The 26,122-nt window shown below is 49.3% G+C and overlaps 1 protein-coding gene across 1 annotated transcript; it reads right to left on the reverse strand.

Annotated features, from left to right (window-relative positions):
• Nucleotides 1-442: 442 nt before the first annotated feature.
• LOC132248273 (uncharacterized) lies at nucleotides 443-21,079 on the reverse strand. The gene is made up of 7 exons (XM_059721312.1): nucleotides 21,002-21,079; nucleotides 20,496-20,699; nucleotides 14,590-14,667; nucleotides 2,111-2,254; nucleotides 1,606-1,770; nucleotides 1,243-1,367; nucleotides 443-546 (listed from the first exon to the last, which is right to left on the reverse strand). Exons 1-7 carry the CDS (start codon nucleotides 21,077-21,079, stop codon nucleotides 483-485), a joined length of 858 nt encoding a protein of 285 aa, XP_059577295.1. The 3' UTR covers nucleotides 443-482.
• Between the last annotated feature and the right edge of the window lie 5,043 nt (nucleotides 21,080-26,122).

Consider the following 26,122-nt stretch of genomic DNA (forward strand, 5'->3'; position numbering starts at 1 on the left):
GTAGGAGATGGGCCTGGCCTGGTGATTCAGAGATTTGGCTTCTGACGAATCTCCGAATCAGATTCGGCCGAATTAAATCGGGACTGTGATTCAAATCACTGAATCGAGTCACTATCCCCCAAATCGACCGAATCCAAGTCCAAAGCAAATACAAGCCGCTTCATACCAGCCTACTGTGTACCTATGCGTTACTCTAATTTTCATGCTGGGTAATATGGCCATGTTGCCCCCTTTTCAGATGATTATTAATTTACTTTCAGACTAAGGGACTTCATGTTTCAAACCAGAAAGTCTCCACTCCCTTGACTGTCTTTGTGGCATTTCCTTTCACTTCCCATTCCCCTCTTGTCAACCCTGGGACCTCAGGCCCAGTTTGGTGACAACCACGCACTCCCTGCCCTGTGGTACCCATCCATTGTCCGCAATGATGTCCTGAGCCTGGTCAATTTTTAACTAAAGGTATATTTCTTAATGGGAGGGAATCAGGATTTTTTAAGGGATACTGAGGGCTCAGGCTTGGAGGAGGTGATCTTCTGACTGCTTCCCCTGCAAGACAAAGGAAGAAGAGGAGGCATGTTAGGAACAGGCTAAAGCCCACCCCTGTCCCAGGGCACAGCAGCTCCAGCTCGTGGTCCATGTTGTGGCCATGCTGGTTGTTGACTAAGGTTGTCCAGGCTGAGCAGGAGCTACCTGACAGCAGCCGTCCCTTCCTGCCAGTGTGGGGACACTGCCACGTCCCGCAGCTGCTCTGGGCCGTTCAGACAGTGCGGGAAGGCTGTGCTGTCCCTGCACAGAGCACAGTGCCCCCTGCCCCGCCCAGCCCTGCCCTGCCCTGCCCTGCCCTGCCATGCCCAGTAGGGGCTTCTTCCCACCCCCCTGACAAGCCCTGGATGCTTATCCCCCTGGGCTGCAGGGCTGTCAGGTGCTTTGCGAGCTGGGTGCAAAGCCCCATTCGCAGCCCAGGGCCTCCCTGGGGTCTCTGCAAAGAGGCATATATCTTGGGGAGGACTGTGCCTTGAGAAGAAGATCCCCACTGAGGTGAAGGGAGTCTCCCTGTGGGGGTGGGAAATGGGGGAGTCCAGGGAGCTGTAGGAATAGGGAGCGCAGAGAAAGAAGCCAGCAGAGGCGCTAGAGAGGGCGAGATCCAAAACCACTCAGGTCCCTGCCCGCAGAGGCAGCAGTGCTGAGCCCTTCCCTTCTCTGGGGAATATGTGTCACCCTCCTCCACATGGCCACACCAACCTGACTCGCAGCTGCCCCTCGTCCCGGTGACATTTCTTCTCACACTGCTCTTTTTTATTAATGATCAGCTCTGTTTGCTGCAGTATGATATTTTTCTGCCGCTGCTGTCTGTCCAGCCGGAAGAGCTGTGGGACGGAGGAGGGAACAAGTGGGGCATCAAGGCACAGAGCAGTTAGAGACCACGTGCAACAAGGCCCCACAGATGCACTGGCTGTGCCTTGTTGCCCCGGCTGTGCCTTGTTGCCCCAATGCAGGGACACGTGGAGTCCGGTCCTGCAGTGCACTCGTGTGCCAAAACCCAGCCCTCTCCAGGCCCACAGCCCTCATCAGCCCAAAAGACACAGGGGTTACTCACGGCCCTACCTGTCTCCTCACTTTCTGCATCTGCCCCAGCACTGCAGGATTCGGCTCAAGAAGAGGCAGCAGCCGTTCCTCCCTCTTCAGCTTTTTTTCAAGCCTTTTCCCTGCCCTCAGGGCCACTTGGGTGCTCTGGCAGAGCCTCTGGTAGTGGCCCAGGTCACTGATGGTCTGCCAGGGAACATGGGACAGTGCCCTGAGCACAGGGCCACCACTGGCGAAGGACTGCCTCTCCCACTCGGAGGATCCCAAGGCCCTGGCAACCCCCTGCCACCCTGCGCTTCATCTGCAGCAGCCATCTATCTGCCAGCTCAAGGCCCTGGCAGGCAGCTCAGGCTCTGCCTTGTGGGAACCCCAGGGACTCCTCTGCCCTTGAGTGCAAGGATTTCAGGCTGTGGAGCCAGGCCAGGGCACGGGGGAGGGCTGGACGGCTGGGCGACAACTATAACCTGCCCGTATACAGAGCTGTTGTCAGCAGATCCAGCTGTGCAGATGCCTCACAGCCACTCACTCGGTTCTTGTCCCAGGGCTCCTGGCACCGGAGAATCTCCTCCTTTGCGGGGTCCCAAAACATGCGGGCTCTCATTCTGCCCTTGGAGGTGTCAGGCTGTGGCTGGGCATTCTCGCTTGCTTGCTTTTCTTCAAGCGGGGGCAGCTGAAGAAAGACAGCAGATACTTAGCAGAAACCAACCTGGGGCCCAGCCTCTCCCCAGCCTAGAAACAACTCCCCAGCCACATGTGGGGAAGCTGCAGGGGCTCGTCGAGCTCAGCGCTGCCCCTGGACCCAGCACTCAAGTCCCCATGATGTCCTGCTTCACCGAGCAGCAGGCAAGAACAAGCATCACTGCTCCCCGCGGGAGAGCTCTGCTCGTTCAGTGCCCAGGTGCTAGGACGGCCCAGGGAGGAGGCTGTGGGGGAACTGGAGACCTTGTCCTGCGTTAGGAAAACACTCCAACAATGGAGAGAAAGAGAGATCCAGATTGCAAGATTTGGCAACCAGGAGGAGCAGATGTGAGAAAACACCCAGCAAGTTGCTTACCTGCACAGTCTGCGAACTGCTCCTCTCCTGCATGGCCCTGTGGCCAGGACGCTTAGGTACTAAGGGGGTGATTATCATGATGTAACTAAAGTTAATAAATAACAGTGTTAACTACCTACCTACTAACTAAACTAATTTTAAAGACTACTATGACTAATTGCTTACTGCTAATACTACTCTACCAATACTAATTATGAAGAATACAGATAATGAACAAAAGGAACAAAAGACAACTACAAAGCAATGCGACAACCAACTAACTCTACTATCATCTGTGTCAAGCACAGAGTGAGCAGGATAATCCTTTGCTCTGCTTTTATCTCTGCCCCAGCACCATCGTCACAGCAATGTGATGGCAAGGCGGACACGCATCACAAAGCCGGAGCAGCCAGGCCTTGTTGAAGCGTAGTTGGGCAGGGACACTGGGCCAGGTCCTCCACCCAATGCACTACCAGACATTGCCATGGGGGTTAGGTGTCTCAGGGGGATCCTATTCCATCCTGAACCCCTAGCAATGCAGAGGGGCAGTTCCTCCTCCTCTCCGATGCTTCATTATCCCTTATTTGGAGGGCAAGGATAGGCAACATTGATGTGTTAATGGCTGCAGCTTGAACTAGGATTAAAATTAGACGCCCAAGTGCCAGATCCTGCTATGAACCTGGTCCTGCTCTGAGCATCCAACCTGAGCAGCGACCCACCCAGGGGACAGGGGCTGGCCTGGAAGGGGGAACGGTGGAGTTGTCCTTCCCTTTGTGTGTCGAAGTGGCAGTCTGCCTCCGCCACATAGCTCCTGAAAGGCCCCTCGGGGTGGCACAGCTGGGAATGGTCTAAAGCAGCAGGAAATGCCCACTGTGAGGACAGGATTGCAGGGTGTGAGCATCATGAGTTATCATCATTTTTAGTAATTAATAGCCCCTAGTTTTAGGAATATGCTTCATTCATAAATATGGTAAACCAAGGAATATGGAGGGAAGGTGACGTTCACAGACAGTGCGAGTACATCGCTTCTTGGGCACTCATTTTCACTGCTGATGCTTTAGGCTGCGAAGTCTTGCAAACTGGTTCTCTTGATCCCCCTTGTTGGAGTGTTTTGCTAACAAGGAACAATGTCACCACTGAGACCCCTTCGATGCTCGCCACCCTGCCCCACCTCCTTCTCACCGCCACCATGCTCCTGCTGCCACCTCTGCTAGCACAGCTGTGCCCCCGCAGCCGCCGGGGACACGCAGCATTCATGGAATAGAGCTGAACATACTGTGTTATATTGGGGCTTGCCTTGCTGGGGGACACAGTTGTGGCTGCAGGAAAAGGTGTGCAATCCTGTGCAGCTGGAAAACCCATGGTTTTCTCCATTTGTCCATGGGAAATGGAATACCCAGATCCCTGGTGATTAGCCACCATTTTTACCAATCACCAGCACAATAGTTTTTTGCGTATGTTTGTAAATGCCAACACCTAAACTCACAAAGCAAGAAACCACTACAAATCTCTGGAGATTGCACAAATCACATCAGTATTACTATGCATCTCTTCATAAAAGGTTCACAGGTCTTAGGTCATTGGACATACATGAGAACTGGTCCTAGCCGTCTGTTCTGCAAACTCCACTCTCTCTTCTTCTCTCACCCAGCACACTTTTTGGTTATGGAGGGGACAAAGAAAAAGCAACATTTGGAAGACATCCCAGATACTTCTCAAGGCCAGGGACCAAACTGGTCTTATGCAGAAGTTGAGGCACTGATTGCTATTTGGGGTGAAAGGAAGATGCTCACACAATTCAAAAACCAAAGAAATAAGCCAGTGTACATGACTATTGCAGACCTATTGAAGGAACATGGCTACAATCGGGACTGGGAACAATGTAGGGGTAAGATAAAGTCCTTAAAGTGTGCCTTCCATTGTGTTAAGGACAATAATTCTTGTTCTGGTGCCTCATGCAGAATGATTCCATTTTATGACAAGCTGGCTACCATCCTTAAAAGAGATGCTGCTTTTTCATATCCAAAATACCATAATAATGTGCAGCCAAAAAAACCCAGGTATCTGGGCATGTCGCACGTTTTAAACATACTCCAACCCTTTTTTTTTCTTTAAGAATTATTATGAATGTTAACCTGTACAACACCTTCAAACAAGACTACCTCGTTGTGCATAACTTTTTTTTTGAGTTGATCACCCCAATTTCTCATGCGACTGTTTGGTGCCATCTAGCAGTTCAGCATCTGTGGCAACACTGTGAGTTGTGAGAGGCAGCAGACTGCCCACAAAGCACAGGTTATTATTAAAGCTATTCAGGTTGATTAAATACTTCCTCTTTTTAATACTGATCCAAGTCTTGGTGGTGGATGAGGACAAGGCTTTTACTAGCGTTGTGTAAGAATCCATATCTGTTTCTGTCTGCCTTACTGCAGTCTCAGAAAAACATGTGGTCTGCTTTGGAAAACAGATAGGCCAGAGGCTTACAGCCTATACCCCACCCCTCTACTCACTCCAGTTGGTTTGGTGCTATTCTTGGGAAGGTCTGAGACATCTGAAACCCCCACCAAATGGTTGAGGGCAGTGGGATGGGTTGTTAGAGAGGTCACTACCTCCCACTACCTGACAGGTAGTGCTTGTACCATATGGTCTAGGGCAGACCTTGAAGCATGAGTGGAAGGCTTTGGGGCCTGATGAGTGACCTTTCTGATGGCACAGGCTGTGTGATGGGTAGTGTCATGCACAATGTGTTGGGGACAGGGTATTCTCAGATCAACAGAGCAGTCAAAATGGCTGCTTGGGGCCTGATAGGTCATACCTGTGTCATGTGGTCTAGCCTAGGACATACAGCATGAGGGGCAGGATTTGAGGCCTAAAGGGCTGCCCTTCTGATGTCACAGACTATGTGATGGGTGGTGTCATGCACCATGTGATGGGACAAGGAATTCTGGAACCAATGTGGTGGTCAAAATGGCTGCCAAAATGGCATCTGAGGGGTTGGGGTTTCTGATGTCATGCACTATATGACCGGGGGACAAGGGTGGAATTCCTGATGTCACACATTATGTGACAAGGGCAAGGTACTGAAAGATGGCAGTCAGGGGTGGGGTTTCTGATGTCACACACCATGTAAGGGGAACAGGGTTGGGACTTCTGATGTCACCCACCATACAAAGGAATGGGGGAGATTCTGGTTCCGAGATGCCATCCGCATCCCAGATGGTGGCAGTGTGCAGGACACGTGTCAAAGATGACATGGGCTGTGCCCTATATGTTATGTATCCCAACCTTTTCCATCCCAAGGCATACTTATATTAATAAAAATTTTCCACAGCACACCTGTTAAAGCATTCCCCATCCTCATACCTAGTGTAGCTCCTTGTAGCTCATTGCCATGGCAAAATTCCACGGTGCACATGTTCATTTCTGATGGCACACTTTTGTGCCCCAGCACACTGCTTGGGAAACACTGCTATATTCTACTAGTATATACTGAGGTTGTTTGAATAAAGCTTAACAATTCACAAAAAAGCCAATATAAAAAGATTGCAAATATGGTCAAGTGAATATCATCATCATTACTATTATTTTTATATTTGACCAGTTTCTTTTGCTCTGTTATACAGGTCCTGATCAATAGAAGTCCTTCCACTGGCTTTAATAGGCTTTAGATGAAACTGAGAGCATCATAAGTGAACCAGATTCAGTTACATTTGCTCATGCTAAGCAGGACCTTAGCCACACAGTTGGCTGTAGTTCCCCTTAGAAGTATGGAATAAGAAAAAAGGACATTAAGACATCCCATAAAAATCTTTATCCAAAGACCTTTTATTTACTTACACCAAAGCTGAAGTTTTGCAATACACATCCCTTAGAGACTGACAACATAGAAGTGCTCTACAGAATGAAGTTCTATTCTCCAATACCGAAACACTACAGAATCATGGAATTTAGATATGGAAGAGACCTTTTTGCTTATTTGTGCAGAATCACCCTACTACAAAGTTTTTCTCCCTATTCAAGCCTTGTGTTATTTTTGTACTGAGGTCTGGAAGCTGCATAAGGATAGTTGTCAATTATGACCCAAATGAAGAATAGAACTAACAGTAAGCTCTACTGTTTGCATTTAATCATAAAGTTGGCTCAGGCCTTGGGGATAAAGTACAGCTATCTGTCTTTTAAAGTAATCTCAAAATAAGGGATGCCTGAAATAGAGCATTCTGTCACTTGTATGGGATTTCCGAGGCTTGTCTAATGTCAAGGACAGATATTTGGCTGTGGTGGCTGTCATGACCCAAAGGTCTGATTTTTTTGTGTGTGCGCTTCGGCACTAAGAATTATCCCCGTGGGTATACAACTTCGTTGCACAGAGGAGTTCTGCTGCGCAGAGAACCCGCGTGCAGGGAAGTGTTCCCGCCACTTTGCAGCGATCTTTGCAGGGTGCATTTCCTTTGCAGCACAGAAATGCATGGTACAAAGGTTTCCCGCTCGTCGTATGCAAATTCGTGCCCCGCAATTGGCTAGTTCTAAATTATTCACATGTGGCGGCTAGCGATTGGCCTGCTAGCCGTATAAGAGGCTTGAGCAGTTTCCGCCCAAGCTGAAGAGGACTCCGCATCCATCTCGTGGGGACTCTGGGTGTGCGCGGCAGGGTAATAGAAACCCTGTGTGTCGCTCAGAGGAGTTTGGCGGCCTGATCCACCGCCCACCTCTTCCCGTCTTCGAACGGACCCTACTATAAGATGTAACGACGAGTTTAATGCGCGCTTGTCCTGGACATCCGGAGTTTGTCGTGTTCTGTCTGCGTGGAGCCTTCCAACCTCCACGTGTGTTCGTGTTTTTTGTTGTAACCGCAACTCAAGCAAGTTCTCAGCCTACACCACGACCATCTCGGTGTAAGTAAAATAACCTTAAAATCAACCGTTACGTGTCTGTGCCTAATTCTAGCTCAGCGCCTGCCCTCTCCGACCCGGCCTGCCCGGGCTGCTGGCCACAGCCCGCGTGCAGAGCGACGAAAGCGACCCGGGGTCAGAGCCGGCGCGCACAGTGGCTAGAATAATCTGCTATTTGCAGATAAGACAGGATCTTTTGATTTCAAAATAACAATGACTTTCAGCAACGTTTGCAGTGGCTCTTTAGTTCTCAGTGACAAGAGGATCATTATGACAGCAGGAAGGAGAGATCTGAGGTAAAGTTATTGACCAAGGTGTCTGGTCTGCTATCTCGGTCCTCTCATAAGAGGATGAAGGGGAAGGGGAGTGAGATCAGCAAAGCATCCAAAGAATTCTTTTGACAACCAATTATGTTTTTTTGATAAAGCTTCCATGCATGGTGGGGTCCAGGAGGCAATGGACTCATATGCTTGAGGCCTCCAGTCCTAATCCTGCTGAACCAGGTGCTTGAAACATGGGTGCAACCCTGCAAAAGTTTTTTCTAGTTCAAATGCACTCAGCATGTTGCAGGACTCATCCCATGAAAACTTAGGAAGCAGCTACACATTACTCTTCAGAGAAAGCTGTGAAATGGAAAATATGTATTTTCTTATAAGGGAAAGGATACTAACACTTCCAGCTTTTTCCTTTCTATCTGAGTTTGACAGCTAGGCTTCAACAAGAACGTCAAAAAGACTCAGACTGAAAGGGGAACCACGAGTTGAGGGAGTTCCAATTTTCCACTCATTAAAATGAACATATTATTTAATTGTCAACAAAAAGCAAGGAGGAAAGAATGCATATGTCCCCCTAGTTAATCATGTACCAGTTGTGTCCTGAATTTATAAGCATAGCAAACAAAGGACTTAGATTTAAACCAAGGTAGTTTATGGTCTTGGTCATTGAGGCAGGGTGAGGGGGTAGAGGGATGCAAATAGCTTCATTCGCACTTTTCCCCTTACCCAGTTGGGAATCAGAGCCAGTCCCCACCCCTGCCAGTACTGCCAGAACTTCGTGTGCTCTGGTGCCAAGCCAGCAGCCTGTGCTGGGCAGGCAGGGAGCCCCAAGGAGTCACACATGGCACCCAGCAGGGGAAACCCCAAGCAGGAACTTGGGAAAACTGGGAGGCTTGCCTGAGACATGAAAGCCCTGAGTTCCCAGCTCTACCTATTACAAGTGGTACATTGGCTGGGAATTTCAAACCCAGGTCAGTACAGAAGGATAAGCATTATGGAAAACACACTCCCAAGAGCTGTGCCCAGCAAATCAGTGACACTGGTGCAAAATCTCTTGACACAGATTCTCCAGGGACAGCAGAGGCAAATGGAGGAATTGTTCCATGTGTGGCCAGAGGATCAGGCAGCCCATAGTACTTTGTTTGGGTGACAGCAAACACTAAATGAGAATCTGGAAAGCCAGCCAGGGTCAGGAGCCAGGCCTATAGAAGGATTTAAGATGCCCAAAATAGATGAGGAAGACAACCTGGTGACCTACCTAGAATCGTTCAAGAAACAAGCTTCAGCTGCTGGCTGGGAACAGGAACATAGGGCTTACCAACTAGGACCTCTGTTTGACTGGCCCAGCTCAGGATGCATATAGGGCTCTGTCACAAGAGGAGGACAGGGACTATAACAATATTAAAGAGGTTAAACTGTATAGGATGGAGGTATCAACAGAGCATTACAAGCAAAAGAAGAAAAGGAGGAAAAACAGCCATGCATATTGTTGCAGACCTTGACGCAGAAGTGGCTGAAGCCCAAAATATGATCCTTGAATAGGGTAATCGATGTGATTGTGTTGGAACAATTTATTGGGGACCTAGAAGACAGTAGGCAACAATGGATTAGGAGGCATCAACCACGGTCCTCTGGTGATGCCCTAAGGATTGCCAAAGCATTCATGGAGGCTGAAAGTGCAAGTGTTAAGGAGAAGAAACCTAAGATGTTTTCACCTATCAGCCAAGGGATAAAAGAAGGAACAGATGGGACCCACAAAGTACAACTGGGTGTGTTGCAGAGACAATCAGTGTTATAGTGGGGAACTGGGACATAATGCCCAGACATGCCCCAGGCCCTGAGGAGAACAAGTACCAATGCAAGAATGACCATATCTACCAAGTGAAGAGAAAGAAGAAACAGTCAAGCCAGGACTGATAGACTGCAGTTTCAGCTCAGCTGTAGGAAGGTCCCTGCCCTCAGTGACAATCGGAGACCAGGAGTATCAGGTGGTGATCAATACTGCCTGTACTCAGATGTAGGCCTGGCCCCAAGACTTTTCTGCCCCATGATATTGGGAAGAGACTGGCCTGACCTCAAGACAGTCCTGCAAAAGGCGACAGGGGAACACAGTACTTTCAGACGGCTAAGGTGGAAGGTACAGAGGGAATGGTGGGGCACAGAGAAAAGGTGGCTCCAGAAGGCAGTGACAAAGAGGATATGGATATAGAACAGTTGGTGGGATAAAGATGGTTCTGGACAGACCAGACGGAGGAGGAAATTCTCTAGAATGTCTATGAGAATAGTGTAGTATGCTGAAACAGTGAAGTCTTAAATCCCAAGGTGGTGGCACAGCATCCATGGTTTGAGGTAAGGAAAGACCTCCTATATCAGGTTGATAAAGGGGCAGGGGAAGATGAAGAGAGTGTACAGTTTTTGGTCCCTCAAGGCTATAGGAGGAACCTAATTCAAATAGCCCACTCCTTACCCATAGGAGACCATTTACACTGAGACAAGACAGAAGCCCAACTGTTGAAGAGATACTTTTGGCCAGATATTTATAAAGAAGTAGAAAGGTTTTGGGAAGCATGTCCAATCTGTCATGGCCCTCCCTAAGTGAGTACCTTTGATATCCATGCCAGTGATAGAGAAATTGTTCAACTGGATCATGCTAGATATTGCCAGACCATTCCCAAAGTGTAGCTCCAGGTACCAGTATATACTAATTATTGATTATGCTACCCAGTTTCCAGAGGTGGTGCCCCTACACTCAGTTACTGCTCCAAGATTACAGCAGAATTAATAAAACAGATGGCCCAAGTGGGTCTACCTAAGAAATCATGACAGGCCAAGGAATTAATTTCATGCCCAGGGTTCTAAAAGGCTTCTGCAGGATCTTACAGATCAAATACCTAAGAACGGTCACCTACCACCCTCAAACTGATGATCTGGTAGAAAGGTTCAACAAGATCTTAAAGGGAATGTTGACAACTGCCACACAGGGAGACCCTAGAGAATGAGATCAGTTACTCATCCCTATCTTATTTGCCATCTGAGAGGTGCCACAGGCTTCAATGGGATTCTCCACCTTCAAATTAGTTTATGGGTACCAGCTTCGTGGCTTACATATGGTATGTGAGGGGTGGGAGGGACAAGAGGCCAAAATGGAGATACTCCCTAATTACCTATCAAGACTACAGACGGTGTGACAACTAACACAAGAAAATCTGCAAAAGGCCCAAGGATGCCAGAAAATAAGCATATGGTCAGAGAGCAGAAGAAAAAGAATTTGCTGTGGTGGAAAAAGTCCTACTTCTGTTACTGGACCAGATAGTAAACTATTAACTAGATGGCAGGGGACCTATGAAGTCTCCCAAAGAATAGGACCAGTAGATTATGAAGTTTTATGGTCTGGGGGAAAGTGGGAGAAGCAGTTATACTGCATCAAATTGCTGAAGGAGTGGAAAGAACAAGAGGGTTGGATGATGGACCCAGACCCAGATCCCTTGGAATTAGGCCCCACAACAGGCAGCAATGTCAGGATTCCAGAGGGGAACACCCCACTGATGGATGGACATCTAATGAAGAAACAAAAGAATCAGCTAGTCCAGCTAATTGTGGAATTTCAAGATGTCTTCCAGGATGAACCCGGATTGGTTTAAGGGGTCATTCATTGCATCTATATGCTACCCAGACAGGTAGTCTGAGAACACTGGAGGTGCCTCTCACAGGGGCTATATAAAGGAGTATAAAGGAGTAAAACAAGAGATTGACCACATGATAGCCAAGCAGATTATAACAGAGTCGCAAAGCCAGTGGTGTAGCCCATCAGTAATAGTACCAAAGCCCATAGTGATAGTAATAATACCAAGGCTTTTTAAGACTCTGCATATTCTTTAGAAAGGTTAATAATGGGGACAAAGTTCAATGCTTTTCCCATGCCCTGGGTGAAGGAGATGGTGTAGAGAATTTTGCAGGCCAATTACATCACCACCCTTGATATGACCAATAGTTATTGGTAGATACGTATGACCCATGAAAACCATGAAAAGATGGCATTTGGGTCACCCTAGGGCCTCTTTGAATTTCAGATAATGCTCTTTGGACTCCACGGTACCATGGTGACTTTCCAACATCTCATGGACAAGTTATTAATTCCACATCAAAACTATGCAATGGCCTATATAGATGATGTTATAATATTCTCAGATAGTTGGCAGCAACATTTAAAAGACCCTAGGTCAGTACTAGAAGATTTAAGGGCTACAGGAACCCAAAAATGCCCAACCCAAAAAATGCCAATTAGACCAGAAGGAAACTAAATATTTAGGTTTCATGGTGGGCCAAGGATGGGTCCAACCCATGGTGGATAAAGTGGAGGCCTTACAAGCTTATACTACACTGAAAACCAAAAAACAAAATAAGTCATTTGTAGGACTGGCTAATTACTATTGGAAATTCATCCTGCACTTTTTTGAGATGATAGCATCTCTCACAGACTTGATAAAAGGCCCACAGTACAGGGAGGTAAAGTGGACTGAAGGGGCGCAAGAAGCCTTTGAGTAGGGATCCCATGCTGTTTACGCCCAACTTCAATAAACCTTTCATTCTGAAGAGTGATGCTTCGGGAGTCATCCTGGGGGCAGTGTTGATGTAAAGGATAAATCATAGTATCATAGTAGCTAGGGTTGGAAGGGACCTCAACAGATCATCAAGTCCGACCCCCTGCCTTGGGCAGGAACGGGTGCTGGGGTCATATGACCCCAGTCAAGTGTCTATCCAGCCTCCTCATAAAGACCCCCAAGGTAGGAGCGAGCACCACCTCCCTTGGAAGTTGGTTCCAGGTCTTAGCCACCCTAACGGTAAAGTAATGCCTACTGATATCTAGCCTGAACCTGCTCTCTATCAACTTGTGACAGTTATTCCTAGTTACCCCATGTGGTGCCCAGGGGAACAGGGCATCTCCTATTCCCTGCATTCCCCCCAAATAATGAAATAATAAATAATGTCCATAGCATATGCCCCCCTACTGACTGTCAATGCGAGGAAGAGATCAGTAAGGCTAACCGCAACTTGTCGTGCATCTACAGATGCATCACAAGCAGGTCCAGGGAAGTGAACCTTCCCCTCTATGCAGCATTGGTCAGGCCACAGTTGGAGTAGTGTGTCTAGTTCTGGGCGCCGCACTTCAAGAGGGATGTGGCTACCATTGAGAGGGTTCAGAGGAAGGCCACTCTCCTGGTCAAGGGGTAGCAGGGCAGGCCCTATGAAGAGAGCCTAAGGGCCTGAACCTATTCAGCCTCCACAAGAGAAGGCTGAGAGGGGATCTGGTGGCCATTTACAAACTCACCAGGGGGGACCAGAAGGAATAGGGGGAGGCTCTGTTCCCTCGGGCACCACCCGGGGTTACTAGGAATAATAGCCACAAATTGTTAGAGAGAATGTTCAGGCTGGACATCAGGAGACTTTACTTTACAGTTAGGGCTGCCAGGCTCTGGAATGGGCTCCCAAGTGAGGTGGTACTCTCTCCTACCTTGGGGGTCTTCAAGAGGTGGATGGACAGATATTTGGCTGGGGTGATATGATCCCGGCACCTGTTCTTGCCCGGGACAGAGGGTCGGCCCTGATGATCTGTTTAGGTCCTTTCTGACTCTAAGTACTATGATACTATGAAGCTGGAAGCTCCTGGACCACAAAACTCAGTATGCAGCTGTAATGAAGAGCAAGAGGGTGATGGTACAAACCGAACACCGACAAGAACCAATTAAGGAAAAAGGGAGCCATGCTTCAGGAGCAGCTGTTCCATGAAGCTAGGGTGGACCCGGAGAGTGAGGGAGAGCAGGAGAGCCCCAGCTGAAGACAGGGAAGGAGGTGTGGCACGCCAGAATGAGAGAGGAGCTGATTGGGAATGATGGGGCAGATGGGAATGGAATGATGACTGGCTGGAGAAGTTGGAGAGCTGCGGTGGAACGGAAGATGCAGATGTAGGCTTCATCATCAGGAGTGCGATCCAGGAGCTGGAGCAACTTTGAGAGCCAGAACAGTTCACTGAGCCAGACAGTGAAAAGTAAAACTTTTCTTATATTTCTTTTCAAGAAGTGAGTCGGGCTAGTGCAGCATTATAAAGAAGAAACCAAAAAGAGAAATGATAAACCCAACATTGTTTAGAGACTTAAAAGGTGTGGAATCAGAAAAAAAATAAATGTCTTAAACTTTGATCATTTGAGTTAAAAGATGACTTAACTTCTTGTGGAGAATTGCTGGCTCTGTACAGTAGAACAGATAAGGGAAAGTGTTTGTTCTTTGTAACTCCTCTGCAACTGCTTCGCTCACCACGGCCTTGAATATAGCAAAAAGTATGTACAACTCTGATTTCCAGGTGCAGGCAGGGAATGTTATTTCTCCCTTGTCTCCTCCATAGTTCTCATCCTGATAACAGCAAAGAAGTAATGAAGTAATGTTTATAGCTGCTTTTCTAGCTAATTTCACTATATGATCACATGAGTTGTAAGCGACTGTTAAAAAGTATATAAGCCTCCTGATTTTGCTCTTGGGGGGGAACCCCTTCCAAGTGCTTGGGAGATCCATGTCACTTTGGAGTCCCCCCTACAGCTGTAGTTTCATTTGAATAAAAGCTTCTGCTGACCTGACCCAAAAGTATGTTGCATGTGTTTCCACGACAAAGGGAAGGCACCTTTTTTTATTAGACTGATACTCATAAAAAAGGAAATTAGGGTCATCGAACCCAAAGGACAGGAACTAGTTGTTTTTTTTAATCCCTGAGTTTATCATGTGATGTTTAGAGAAGTATCTAGAACTTAATACTTACCTCCACTGAATAAAAGGTTGAACGGTAACTTGAGGAACCGGATCCTGTTACTTCTTTCAGCCCAGGATACGGTGGTACCTAAGAAACAAGAGAAATAAATGTAAAAAGTTTAGATAGATACCTAATAAAAGAACCTTATTATGAAGAACACACTGTGAGTCTTCATCTTTTGTCAACCAGTTCATTTTTATGAGAAAATTCAAAACACAAGGGAATTGATCGATAACCCCTTTGTCCAGTGGTATTTAAGTCATGTCCTCCTGGTATAAATCCATTAACGTCAAGACGTGGCAGGAGAGATCCGGGGTCACCACTGAAGAAAAAAAGAAGAAATGGGGGGAAAAAATCGGGTAACTTGAGATCAATCTGAGCGATGGTATATTACATACAACAAGAGACTGGACAGAACTCCTCACAGCAGCCGTGGAGAGAGAGTGCTTAGCCATCGAGTAGGGCATGGAGTTATTCCGGTATTACCTTTTGGCCTGGGAATTCACATTAGTCACATTCCACTTGAGTGGCTACAATCAAACAAGTCAGAAAATGCACAGATTATAAGATGGGCACTGTCATTGCAACTATACTGTTTCATGACAGAATACTGACCAAGCAAGAAAAATGTCATCACAGACTTCTTTTCCCATTGACATACTGACAAAGTGACTTCAAAGGAAACCCAGGACTCTGGGCACTCCAAAGCTAAGTAGAATGGAGAATGGGATGCTCACAACTTGAGGCAGGGCGGGATATGTGGCAGGGTGAGAGAGAAAGATAAGAAAATAACTTTGCTTACACCTTTCCCCTTACCCCAGGGGCAGGCAATTATTTCTAGCAGAGGGATACCTAACAAGTTTTAGCAACCTGTGGACAGGCCGCATAGGTAGCCCCACCCCTTGACAGTTGCCCCACCAGCTGGTCACCACATTGGGACCAGAAGTCCTGCCCCTAACTCCTGACCTTTGCCACCAGAAGTCCCTCACCTTGCTGCCCCACAATACTCCTTTTGGGAGGGGGGATTGCCCTTTTAGAACCAGGAAAAAAAAAACAAATCATATACTAGCAGTCAAACACCTACTAAATTTTAATTTTATCACAAAAAATATTTGTCATGACTTGTGATTTGTGTACTGTATATAGAAGACATTGCATAATAACTCAAAAATAAAATCTCACTTCTATATTTTGTGTGAGTCTGTGTGTGTGTGTATGGTGGGGTGTAGGAGTGTGTGGGTGGGTTGTGAGAGGGTGTGGCTATGTAGGGGGGCATAGGGCATGTTGGGATGGATGTATATGTTGATGAGGGTTTTGGGGGCAGGGTGTGGGTGTGAGGGAGGGTGAGGGGTGTAGGGACCCCTCTACACATTCCCCCCATGGTGTGCAGCCCCCACTGCCTGGAAGCAGCAGCAGTGGGGGAGGTCAGGGTACTCGTGCCCGGTGCAGGTGCAGCTCCAGTCAGTGATGTGCGGGAGGGAGCGGAGTCTGCCCTATTGCCGGGGCTCTGTGCCACACACCTGCAGCTCCAGCACTCACAGTAGGGGAAGCCCTGCACTGGAGCCTACTGCCTCCCCCGCTCCCTGTTGCGCAGTTCTCTGCACTCTGCTGGGAGTGGAGGGAGTCCTGCCCCCTGCTTCCCCACGGAGTCCAATGCAGAGCTTCCCTTGTGGCAGTGCAGGAGTTGCAGGTGCACAGCACAGAGCCCCTCTAATACAACTTGCCGGGCAGGCTGCATGGGAGGGCACTCCTCACCCCTAGCACAGCACTGGCCATTTTTATCACAGGGGCTCCATGCTGTGCGCCTGCAGCTCCACACTCACAGTGGGGAAGCCCTGCACAGGACTCCCTGGGGAAGCAGGGGGTGGGGCTCCCTCTACTCCCAGAATAGTGTGGGTACCTGTGCAGCAGGGAGCAGGAGAGGCAGCACGCTCTAGTGTGGGGCTTCCCTCACTGCGAGTGCTCGAGCTGCAGGCACATGGTGCAGAGCCCCCATGATAGAGCAGGCTCCGCTCCCTCACCCTGCACAGCACTGACCAGAGCCACACCCCATTGGATGCCTGCACCAGGCACGAGCACCCTGACCTCCCTGCCTGCTGCTGCTGCCAGCAGCTGGGGCTGCATGCCATGTGCAGAGTGTGTTGGGGGTTCCTACAACCCCCATCCTCACACCCACACGCACACCCTGCCGAGCTGAGTTCCATGCTCCCGTTGCCCCTCTGGGTACAGGCTCCGCTTCTGCCCAGCTGTAACTCCACCCCTGCCACCAGCCTCGCTGCTTCCCTACCTGCTGCCCCAAGTGTGCAGGTTCCAGCTGCAGCAGGAGCCCCATCCAGCAGCTTCTGGCTGGGCAGAGCCCCTCTACCCAAGAGGGTGGGAGCAAGGCCCAATAGGGTATGTTGGGGGGTTGTACACATAGATTCATAGATGTTAGGGTCGGAAAGGACCTCAATAGATCATCGAGTCCGACCCCCTGCATAGGCAGGAAAGAGTGCTGGGTCTAGATGACCCCAGCTAGATGCCTATCTAACCTCCTCTTGAAGACCCCCAGGGTAGGGGAGAGCACCATCTCCCTTGGGAGCCCGTTCCAGACCTTGGCCACTCTAACTGTGAAGAAGTTCTTCCTACCTGCTGCATGGAGACATGAGGCACATGGGTGCCTCAGTCCCACCCTCATGGGCCGAAGGGCTGGGCAGGGTGCAATTCATTGGGAGGTGCCATGGGCTGGATGAAAGTGCCTGGCAGGACATATTTTGCCCACCCTGCCTTACCCAGTCAGGAACCAGAGCCAGTCCCCACCCCTGCCAGCACTGCCAGAATGTCATGTGCTCTGGTGCCAAGCCAGCAGCCCATGCAGTCAGGCAGGAAGCCCCAAGGAGTCATACATGGTGCCTGGCAGGAGAACCCCCAAGCAGGGACTCGGGGAGACCCAGTAGCTTGTCTGAAACATGGAAGCCCTGAGTTTCTGGCTCTACTGGGAACTCCCCTCAGTTAACAAAACTAAACTCAACTGCAGAAGACTAGGATGCTGAAAGGCCGGAGGATTCTGCGTCTGCTTGGCTGGAGTCCTTAGGAAACTGCAATAAGAAAACAACTGCGATAAGCGCTGAGAGAGCTCTGGGCTGCAAACTGAAGGGCAGACCCTGGGAAATGTTGAGGGGCAGATATCCTGCCAACATTTTTTGTTGCTCATGGAGAATAGATTTTTGGGAATTCTGAGCAGGAAGCCTGGAGCCTACTACTGAAAGTCACTCCCCAGCCAGGACTGGGCAGCCGGGTGTCCTGTGAATTCTCCTAGCCGCAGCTCAAGAGCTTAAGGGGCTATATACAGACATAGAGGTTTGTGGCAGGAGTGTAGGGGCATTGGAGCTCCCAATAGTGCCCCCATCTGGTATTGTGCCAGTCTATGGGGGTAAAGGATCACAGGACAGCATTCTGGGGTGCCTGTATGTTATACCTTATCATACAGAACCCCACGGGGACTGGACTAAGACCATGTAGAATTTTGTGGATTTGAGAAAGTTAAAATAGACTGGAGATACGTGCCAGGCAAGGCAAAGGTCCTGCTGAGAAATTTCTACCATTCTTCCAACAAGTCACAGTAGGTGAGTCATAAGCTGGGACCAAACCCTTGCCCAAAGACAATAACAGGCAAATCAGCTGGATCCCAGATATGACCTATTACAGTCATCCTGGTGGGATAAGCCCTATACCAAAGGCAGGAACTTTTACAGGGTGAGCTCAGTGGCACAACTGGCTGGATGTTCTCTGTGGATCAAGCACAGAGTAGGAAACTATCACATACACCCATCTTGCTGCATCTGTAGTCCCTAGTCCCTGTCCAAAATGAGGGAACAGATCCAGGGCAATATATACCTACACAGCACAGCTTCACATGCCCACACAAAGGCCAAGACAGTGAAGAAATAGTCCTGAAGGCAGAGATCTCTGCCAAATGTCACAACATGATTGCCTTGACCTTCATAGATAAATTTCATATGCTAATGAAGAGGTACCATGAGAAGAGAGACCTATAACAAAAAAGGTAATGGCTGATCTAATGTTAGAAAAAATTAAATGGAGGCCTAGGTGATATTTAGACCATAGTATTTTTCTAGTAGAGAAGATGAGATTGGTGTATGAAGCAGCTCTTTTTTTCTCCTTCCCTATAGCAGTAAGTAGAGAGGATTCATGAGGGAAATCTTTAGCAGTCATACTTCTTTTGTAATTGTTTTAAGCTGACAGAACTCAATTATTGCACCAGTACAATAAACCATATGTTGTGGTTCGACTAAGAAAACTGAAACCATGAGAATGCATCACTTTCTTTTTCCTTTCAGGACAGTTGTTTCATTTAATGTAAAACCAAGACAATAAAATCCCAACAGGGTATTTCCAGGGGCATGGTTTTAGTAGCAGAGCTGTATTTGTGATTGTTAACAGGCAGGGGTAGAGGTTCATGCAGTACATGGACTGAACACAAAGCAAGGGAGAAAAGAGTTCTCCTTGTTACACTTTGGCATGGAGATATCATGGGAAATGGAAGGCACTCAGCACCTTGCAGCATTGGCCCCTGGTGTGCTAATTCAGACCAGAATTACCAAAATAGACAAGCTGTCCGGGGAACACAGTGGCGTAGTGGAAGATCAGAGTTGTTTGCATCCGCTTTTAGGGCTCATTCCCATGCCCAAGCCTGCTCCTTTTTCCTGTCCTTTCCCACTACTTCTTCTTTCTGTTCCTGGTCCTGTTTTTTCACTACCCATTTGTCTTCCTTTGTGACCCGCTTTAGTTCCCCTCTTGCCTGTGTTGTGTTATCTTGGTGCCTGGTTGAAAGATCATTGAGGGCAATGGAAAGACTCCCCCAAAGCAAATCAGGTTTGGATTATGTCAATGGCATTTGCCTGCCCTCGTATTTCAAGTGTGCTTTCATCCAGCCCCCACTGAGCTATCCTCTTCTTCTGTACCCACTAATTCTGCACAACCAGGTTAGCCAGCCACCCATTCTGCCTTGCAGGCCTCAAGGCAACAGACCATTCCAATGCACCAGGTGAAAGATACCCACAATTATCTGCCATTAATAAGATCAGTTGGTCCAGAGCAAGTGTGCCAGCCATACTCCTAGAATTCATACAAGAATGCATACAATAATTCATACATCTCCACATTAAATTGCCTCAAACTTATATGGTGTGAGTGTTTTGAGGAGAAATCAAAGTTCTTCATTAGAACCAGAGAAGAGAGGAAGCCAGTCCTGAATAAATGAGGCCTATGCTGCCCAGCTACCAAGTTGTTCCTGCTCAGCAGCAAGAATTAAACCAGGGCAGCGTGTAAGCTCATTTAGAGGAGGATCACACATAAGCCCAACTCTTCTGATATTGACCCATTCTCACTTCACCCCTTCCTTAGCTTATACTTCTCATGCAAGGCAACTGATGTGGCCTTACTTTCAGAGACTCAGGTTTTCATTCCTGCTGCTGAATTTAATTTTTTCCTAAACGTCACCTCTAGTCACAGGAACATGCAAATCTTTGCACAGCAAAGAGTACTCTACAAATACTACAAAGACTTTTTAGCTACTAACACAGGAAGTTACTGAATGTCACTGGGCACATCCGTATGTGCAATTAATGCACCTTAAGGTTACAGCGCAGTAACTTAAGGCACATTAAATTTGACCTGGAAGCATGTCTACATGTGCTTCTTGTCCCAACAGGAGCTGTCTGGTGCAGGGCCTGCTCTGCCCCACTGAAGCAGCCAGGGGGAGCTGCAGGCTCTGGCCACAGCTACCCAGCTGCTAGGGGTACTCTGTAAAAGGCTGCCCTGCACCTTGTTCCCTGGCCATATGCTTCTCCAGCCTGGAGCAGCTGGATGCTGTCCCCAGAGTCAGTGCCCAGCATGCCATGGCTGTTCCTCACCCAGGCCCCAGCAGCAACAATTAGCACTGTGAGCTTCCGCTTGTCACTGCACTTGCCACACTCTGCAGCCACAATGACCACTGCCTGGCCCACCTGGGCCTCACCTCTGTCCTCTCCACCCTGGTACACAGTCTTGCAGCCAGGTGCAGAGCCCAGCTTGTGACCCACTGCCCCTGGGCCACCAGCTACCAGCCCCTGGTGTGCCTCTCAGACACCAACAGGGACGTCAATGGCACCACCATGGTCACCACCACAGCCACTGTCCACGAGCTCCTGGGGCTCAAGCGCTGCTGCCTCTGAGCCTTCCCTGCCAGCTGGGACTGATGGTAGTGCATCATCCAGCACATCTGGAAAGATGACCAGTGGCTGGACTCCTTCCAAATGATCTGGCCCACATTCCAGGAGCTCGTGCAGCAGCTGAGCCTGCACCTGGAGTGGCAGCCTACTGCCATGTACCTGCCCCTTCCCATGGAGACCCAGGTGCCCATCACCCTCCTCAAACTCACCATGCCTATCAGCCTGTGGAACATCAGGGCGATTGCCAACGAAGCTGTCTTGGAGGTCTGTGGCACCCTGAAGGACATGCTGGGCAACACTGTGGCCTGGATCACTGACTCCTGGAGATGGTGGCAAGCTTCCATACCCTCAGCTTCCTCAGTGCACTGGGGACCTAGATGGGACTCACATCCCTGTCACCTGCCCACTTCAGGTGGCCAACCATACTATAGCTGGCAGGGCTTCCACTCCATCATGTTGCAGGCTGTGGTGGACCACCAAGGCACCTTTACAAATAACAGCACCGGCTGGCCTGGCAGCACCCATAACACCTGGATCTTCTGCAACTCTGCCCTGCCAGCCCTGGTGGAGAGTGGCCAGCTCGCGCCAGGTGTCCCAAACCTTCAGCCAGGTGACATGACCATCCCGCCCCTCCTCATAAGAGATCCCACTCTAACAGACAGCCTGGGGCTCTCTGTTCTTTTAAAGCAAAAGCAGTCCAGGGAGTGAGCAGCAGCTTCAGGTCACTGTGGCAATAGGGCAATTAGGCCAATTGGCAGGCGCCTGCAGGCAGCCCAGGCAGTCTGCTGACTTGAAGAGGGCAAGGCCCTGGGAGGATATAAGCCTGAGGCTTGGGCTAGTAAGCTAGTCTCTCCCTGGCAACCACAAGGTGAAGAGCTCCCAGCAGCAGGGCTCCTGAAGGGACTGTGGTGCTGCGCGTGGATCCCCAGTGAAGCTAGGGGAGCTCACTAGGATATAGCCCAGGGCTGGGAGGCTATCCTAAGTGAGGGGTGAGGGAAAGTTTTCCCTCTGAAAGGGGCAGAGGTCTGCTTCTCCTTTATGTTCATGTTATAGCTTGGGGGATTATAGTTTATGTTACAGTTTATACCATTGTTTTGGTTTGGGACTATAGGGGTGGTATACGGAGGTCCCATTAGTGCCCAAGCCCTTCCAGGGCAGATTCAAGGCTTGAGTGACTACTGAGCCTGCAGCAGGCATAGAGTGGATCTACAGAGTCAGACAGGGGCAGGGGTCTGGGGTACAACAAGACAGTGGCCAGAGGCCTGGTACCTGAAAGAGCCAAACCAGAGCTAGTGCCTCAAAGCCAGGTCCAACATAGTGGGCCCAGGCTAGAAGGCCTAGCCAGAGTAAAGGGGGAGAAGACAAGGAGGCCAAAGCCCCAACAGGAGAGAACAACAGTACTGTACCACTAGTGAGGCTTGGAGCATGGTGTAGGGAAGGACTGGAGCCACACAATTATCCCCTGAGGCTTTAGGTGTCCTGCAGGGCACAGTCAACCAGAGAGGCCCAGCAAGGGGTCTGGGGCCTGGGAACAGCATAGCAGAGACTGGTAGGGTTCCAAAGAACTGCAGTGGAGGTCCAGTTGGACTGGGGCCATGTGAAGGCCCGTGGGCAGCCTCATTATTATTATTACATCAAGGCATGGCAGGAGAGAAGGGGAGGTGCCCTAGGACAGAGTGGGGCATGGTTTTGGAGCCACCTGGGGGCTTCATGGCTGCCCCTGGGACCCCAATGAGCTACACCCACCTACCCATGGCTGCTGTGACTCACGCTTCTGTACACCAACCAGCTTGACCCATGGCCAGGCACACTTGAACAGGTGCCAGGGTCACAGTCACGCACTCATCGAGTGCACCTTTAGGCACTTCAAGGTATGCTGGCGCACCTTCACTACCTGCCTCAGGGTCACAAAGGCTAACATCCCCCAGGTCATGGCCACAGTCTGTGTACTGCACAAGATCTGTGAGACCCAGGGGAGCTCCAGCTGCTTGCAGGGTCCTGGGGTGTGGAGACCTGGCACCTGGCCACACGAGCAGTGGCTCGCCCTGGGGAGAAGCTGGAGCTGGCTGTGAGTGGGGCCAACCCTGGCCTGTCCTCCCTCCTAGGCCAGGGTTCATAGGGCCCAGAGTTGCTGGGGCAAGTGCCAGTTCCGGTTGTCCAAACTGGAGGCCAAGACCAAGGGCAGGGGATGTGCTGGTTCCTGCTACTGCTGGCCTAAGGGGTCCTCCCCCAACAAGTACTCATCAGAGCTGGCCCACAGTGGGGGCTCTGGGAGCCCATCTGTGCTTAAGTAGATGTATCACCCGTGGCATAGGTCCCTGGGAGCCAGCTCCTGCATGCAGGGCATGGTCCTGTGGGAAACCCCACACTGGCAATTATGGTCCATGATGCAGACCCACTAAGCCCACAGGGCCTGCACCTTAATGTGTCACTGCTGCCCGGACCACTGGTAGCCATGCTGCCATGTGCAGGCTGCCATATCATCATAAATAAGGGCATTCACCTGGGTAGCTCAACCAAACTGCCTCTGGACATTGGCCTCATCCCAGACTTCTACAAGGTCTTATCTGCTACCCAGTTGGAGCCTCAGGTCATTGTCCCTGGGGTCAGGGATGCTGCCATTACAGGTGTTGGCAGGGGCTGCGTGGGCTCCAGCAAGGACTCTGGGTGCTGTCGGATCTTGCACATGCCCACAGCAGAGGGGCACCATGCCCAGAGGCCTGGCAGCTGCAGGGACAGGCCCTGGGGGGTAAGGCAAAGGGCCTGTGGAACTGCTGACAACACATGACCACAGTGCCCAGGGGCTAGGGAGCAGCAAGCACAGGTCCTGGGGGCCAGGGCAGGGCAGGGCTCTGCAGTGCTGCTGCACATAATGCCCAGGGGCAGGCAGTAGCTGGTACAGGCCCTGGGGTTCAGGCCAGGGGTCTGGAAGACAGCCTAGGACTGCTAAGGATCCATCCTTGCCATGTGGCTGGAGGAACTCCCAACCACATTGCTCTGCACCAGGCAGGAGGCTAGCTCCCTGCAGCTGTGGTTAACTGGGGGCAAATCTGCTCCCGGTCAGCATCTACATGTGCACTACCATGCAGTAGCTAATGCGCAGTTAATCTACTAGCTGTATTTACAGGTAGTAAAATACTGTACATTAGCCTAATTTACTGCACAGTAGTTTCTGCACACAGTTACATGGTGACACTTTACTGCACAGTAGATTAGACGTACCCACTATGTCTTTAAATCAGGGTTTCAACCATACCCTACCAAGGTGTTCACTTTTAATACACATGGTCTACGAAATGACTGAAGCATGCCTCCATTTTTCAGCGTGTGTGCGGTCAGACCTTGTGTCATGGTAATTCAAGCTTGCATTGCAACTACCTCTTCGTATTGTTAGCCTCCTCTGTTTTAACAGACTGTTCAACCTTGCTCAAAGTGACACAGTTTATTACTGTCAGTTACAGTCAGGCTAGAGTTTGTGAGCCTGAACAAATATCCAAAGGAGGCAGATGGATTTGGTGATACTTCTCTCTGGAAGGACATGGCTGTCCATTTTCATATGCAAGAGGAATGAGCTAGGCAGCAAGAAGGTAGGAGGGAGTCTGCCTAGCCTGAAATGATGAAAAACTTCAGGTTCATGAGATCAGACAAGAGGAAGATGCTCTCAGGACTTGTTAATTTACAGATATCTGTAACTTGTTTTTTAAAAGGAAAATGACTGGCTAAGAAATTCCTTTGTTAAACTTGTGTTCCTTGAACTCTGGAACATTGTCCCTGAAAGGCCTAAGATAGAAACCAGAGTACCCATAGCAAGGTGCTAGATTTTACCCAGAACCAGTGAGTTTTCAAGCCTATAAGACCCAGTAGCTAATCCACAGTTACTGACTGGTGACCAGTCAGAGAAGTCTGGTTTAGTTTGTTGCTCCATCATACCAGAAGCATAGACTTTCAAATGTAATTCCCAGAACAAACGAGTAAATTGTTGTGTTTAATGTGTACAAAGGTCTCTGGCTAGCTGCCTACATAACCTCTGTTTTTTTCTGTTATGTGTATTGTACGTAGTGTCCTGGTTTTATCTCTGAAGAGGGAAATTCCTGTGCTATTATGGTCTCAAGTTGTGAATAGGGATTTTTCTCAGCCCATTCAGGACAAAAAGTTTATGTATCGGGTTATAGGTCCTCAAGTTTATATTAGGGTTATACTTCCAAATTCACCTCTTCTCTGGGACATAGTTCTGTTAAAAGAGAAACTCTGAGATCACAAGGGTTAGCACGTATCTTCTGTCCACATGTGCAAATTTTTTTGTAGCTCCTCTCTGAGGACTGGTCAGCCTACATTCTGTATCACTTTTGCAGAGAACCTCTGTTACCCACTACTTTGTATCCTGACAAATTAAAGAGTCATTACCATGCACTGATCACTGAATGTTGAGTGAAAAGTTTAGTTATTCTTGAGGGTCATGTGAAACAGGATGTTATTTCCTGCTAGGGCCCACTGTGTTCTATGCATTTTGCCAGTATAAGAACTGGCATTGTTGGATATTACCATCTAACCCAGGACCACAGGTTAAATCCTTGAGCCCAGGTTAAATCCTTAAATCTGTAACAGGCTCAGTCTTTGTGACTCAATGACCGAAGGGCTAGTACAGCATACACTACAAAGCAAATTACCCATAAATCACTCCTTCAAATAGTTTTCAGTCTAGAAGATGTCTGCCTTTTATGGATCCTAGTCAAGTAGGGCTGGAAGGGATCTCACAAGGTCATCTAGTCCAACCTCCTGCTCAAAGAAGGATCATCTGTGACAAAGCAGGGTCATCCCTGATGTGGGATAAATGACATTACCAATACAATTTTAACAGTCAAAACAGCATTGGTCACATCTTTTTCATGCTCTAATGCAGTTACTGTTTATGTAAAACAACCAAACTATCACTTCATACAGTGGTTGTCAGCGTACCCCTAGGGGGTTCTTAAAAGGGTTATAGTGAGTACACAGAACTGATGTGGCTGATAATTGCTATGTGCGTGAGTGAAGCTGCAGCGCAGCATGTGGCTGCCCAGGAGCACAGCCTGGCCACGTGGAAAGCAGCCAGGTCCGGCTGGTAAGTCTGTTGTGGGGGAAGGGGCATGGGGCAGGGAGTGGGGCAGGGGCAGGGGCAGAGGTAGGGGCTGCCCAGTCAGGGCAGGGCACGGGACTGAGCTGTGTGCAGGGCAGGGGATGGCTCCCACCACTACATGCACTCCGGGAGGGCATGGGGGGGCATGTGCCCCCAGATCTGCACATGGGGCACAGGCAGGCTGCCACTGTGGGCTACAGTGCTGGGCTTTTCC

Source organism: Alligator mississippiensis, chromosome 2 (genome assembly GCF_030867095.1).
Source record: "Alligator mississippiensis isolate rAllMis1 chromosome 2, rAllMis1, whole genome shotgun sequence".
NCBI classification, from domain to species: domain Eukaryota; kingdom Metazoa; phylum Chordata; order Crocodylia; family Alligatoridae; genus Alligator; species Alligator mississippiensis.

Bases quoted from the DNA above. Each gene is read 5' to 3' on its own strand.
- LOC132248273 (XM_059721312.1), bottom strand. From the start codon at position 21,079: ATGTCCTTCAGGGTGCCACAGACCTCCAAGACAGCTTCGTTGGCAATC. The intron at 2,255-14,589 runs GTAAGTATTAAG...GTCTTTCTTCAG, and splicing joins CAACCTTTTATTCAGTGGAG to CTGCCCCCGCTTGAAGAAAA. The intron at 1,368-1,605 runs GTAGGGCCGTGA...TCCGTCCCACAG, and splicing joins TGCAGAAAGTGAGGAGACAG to CTCTTCCGGCTGGACAGACA.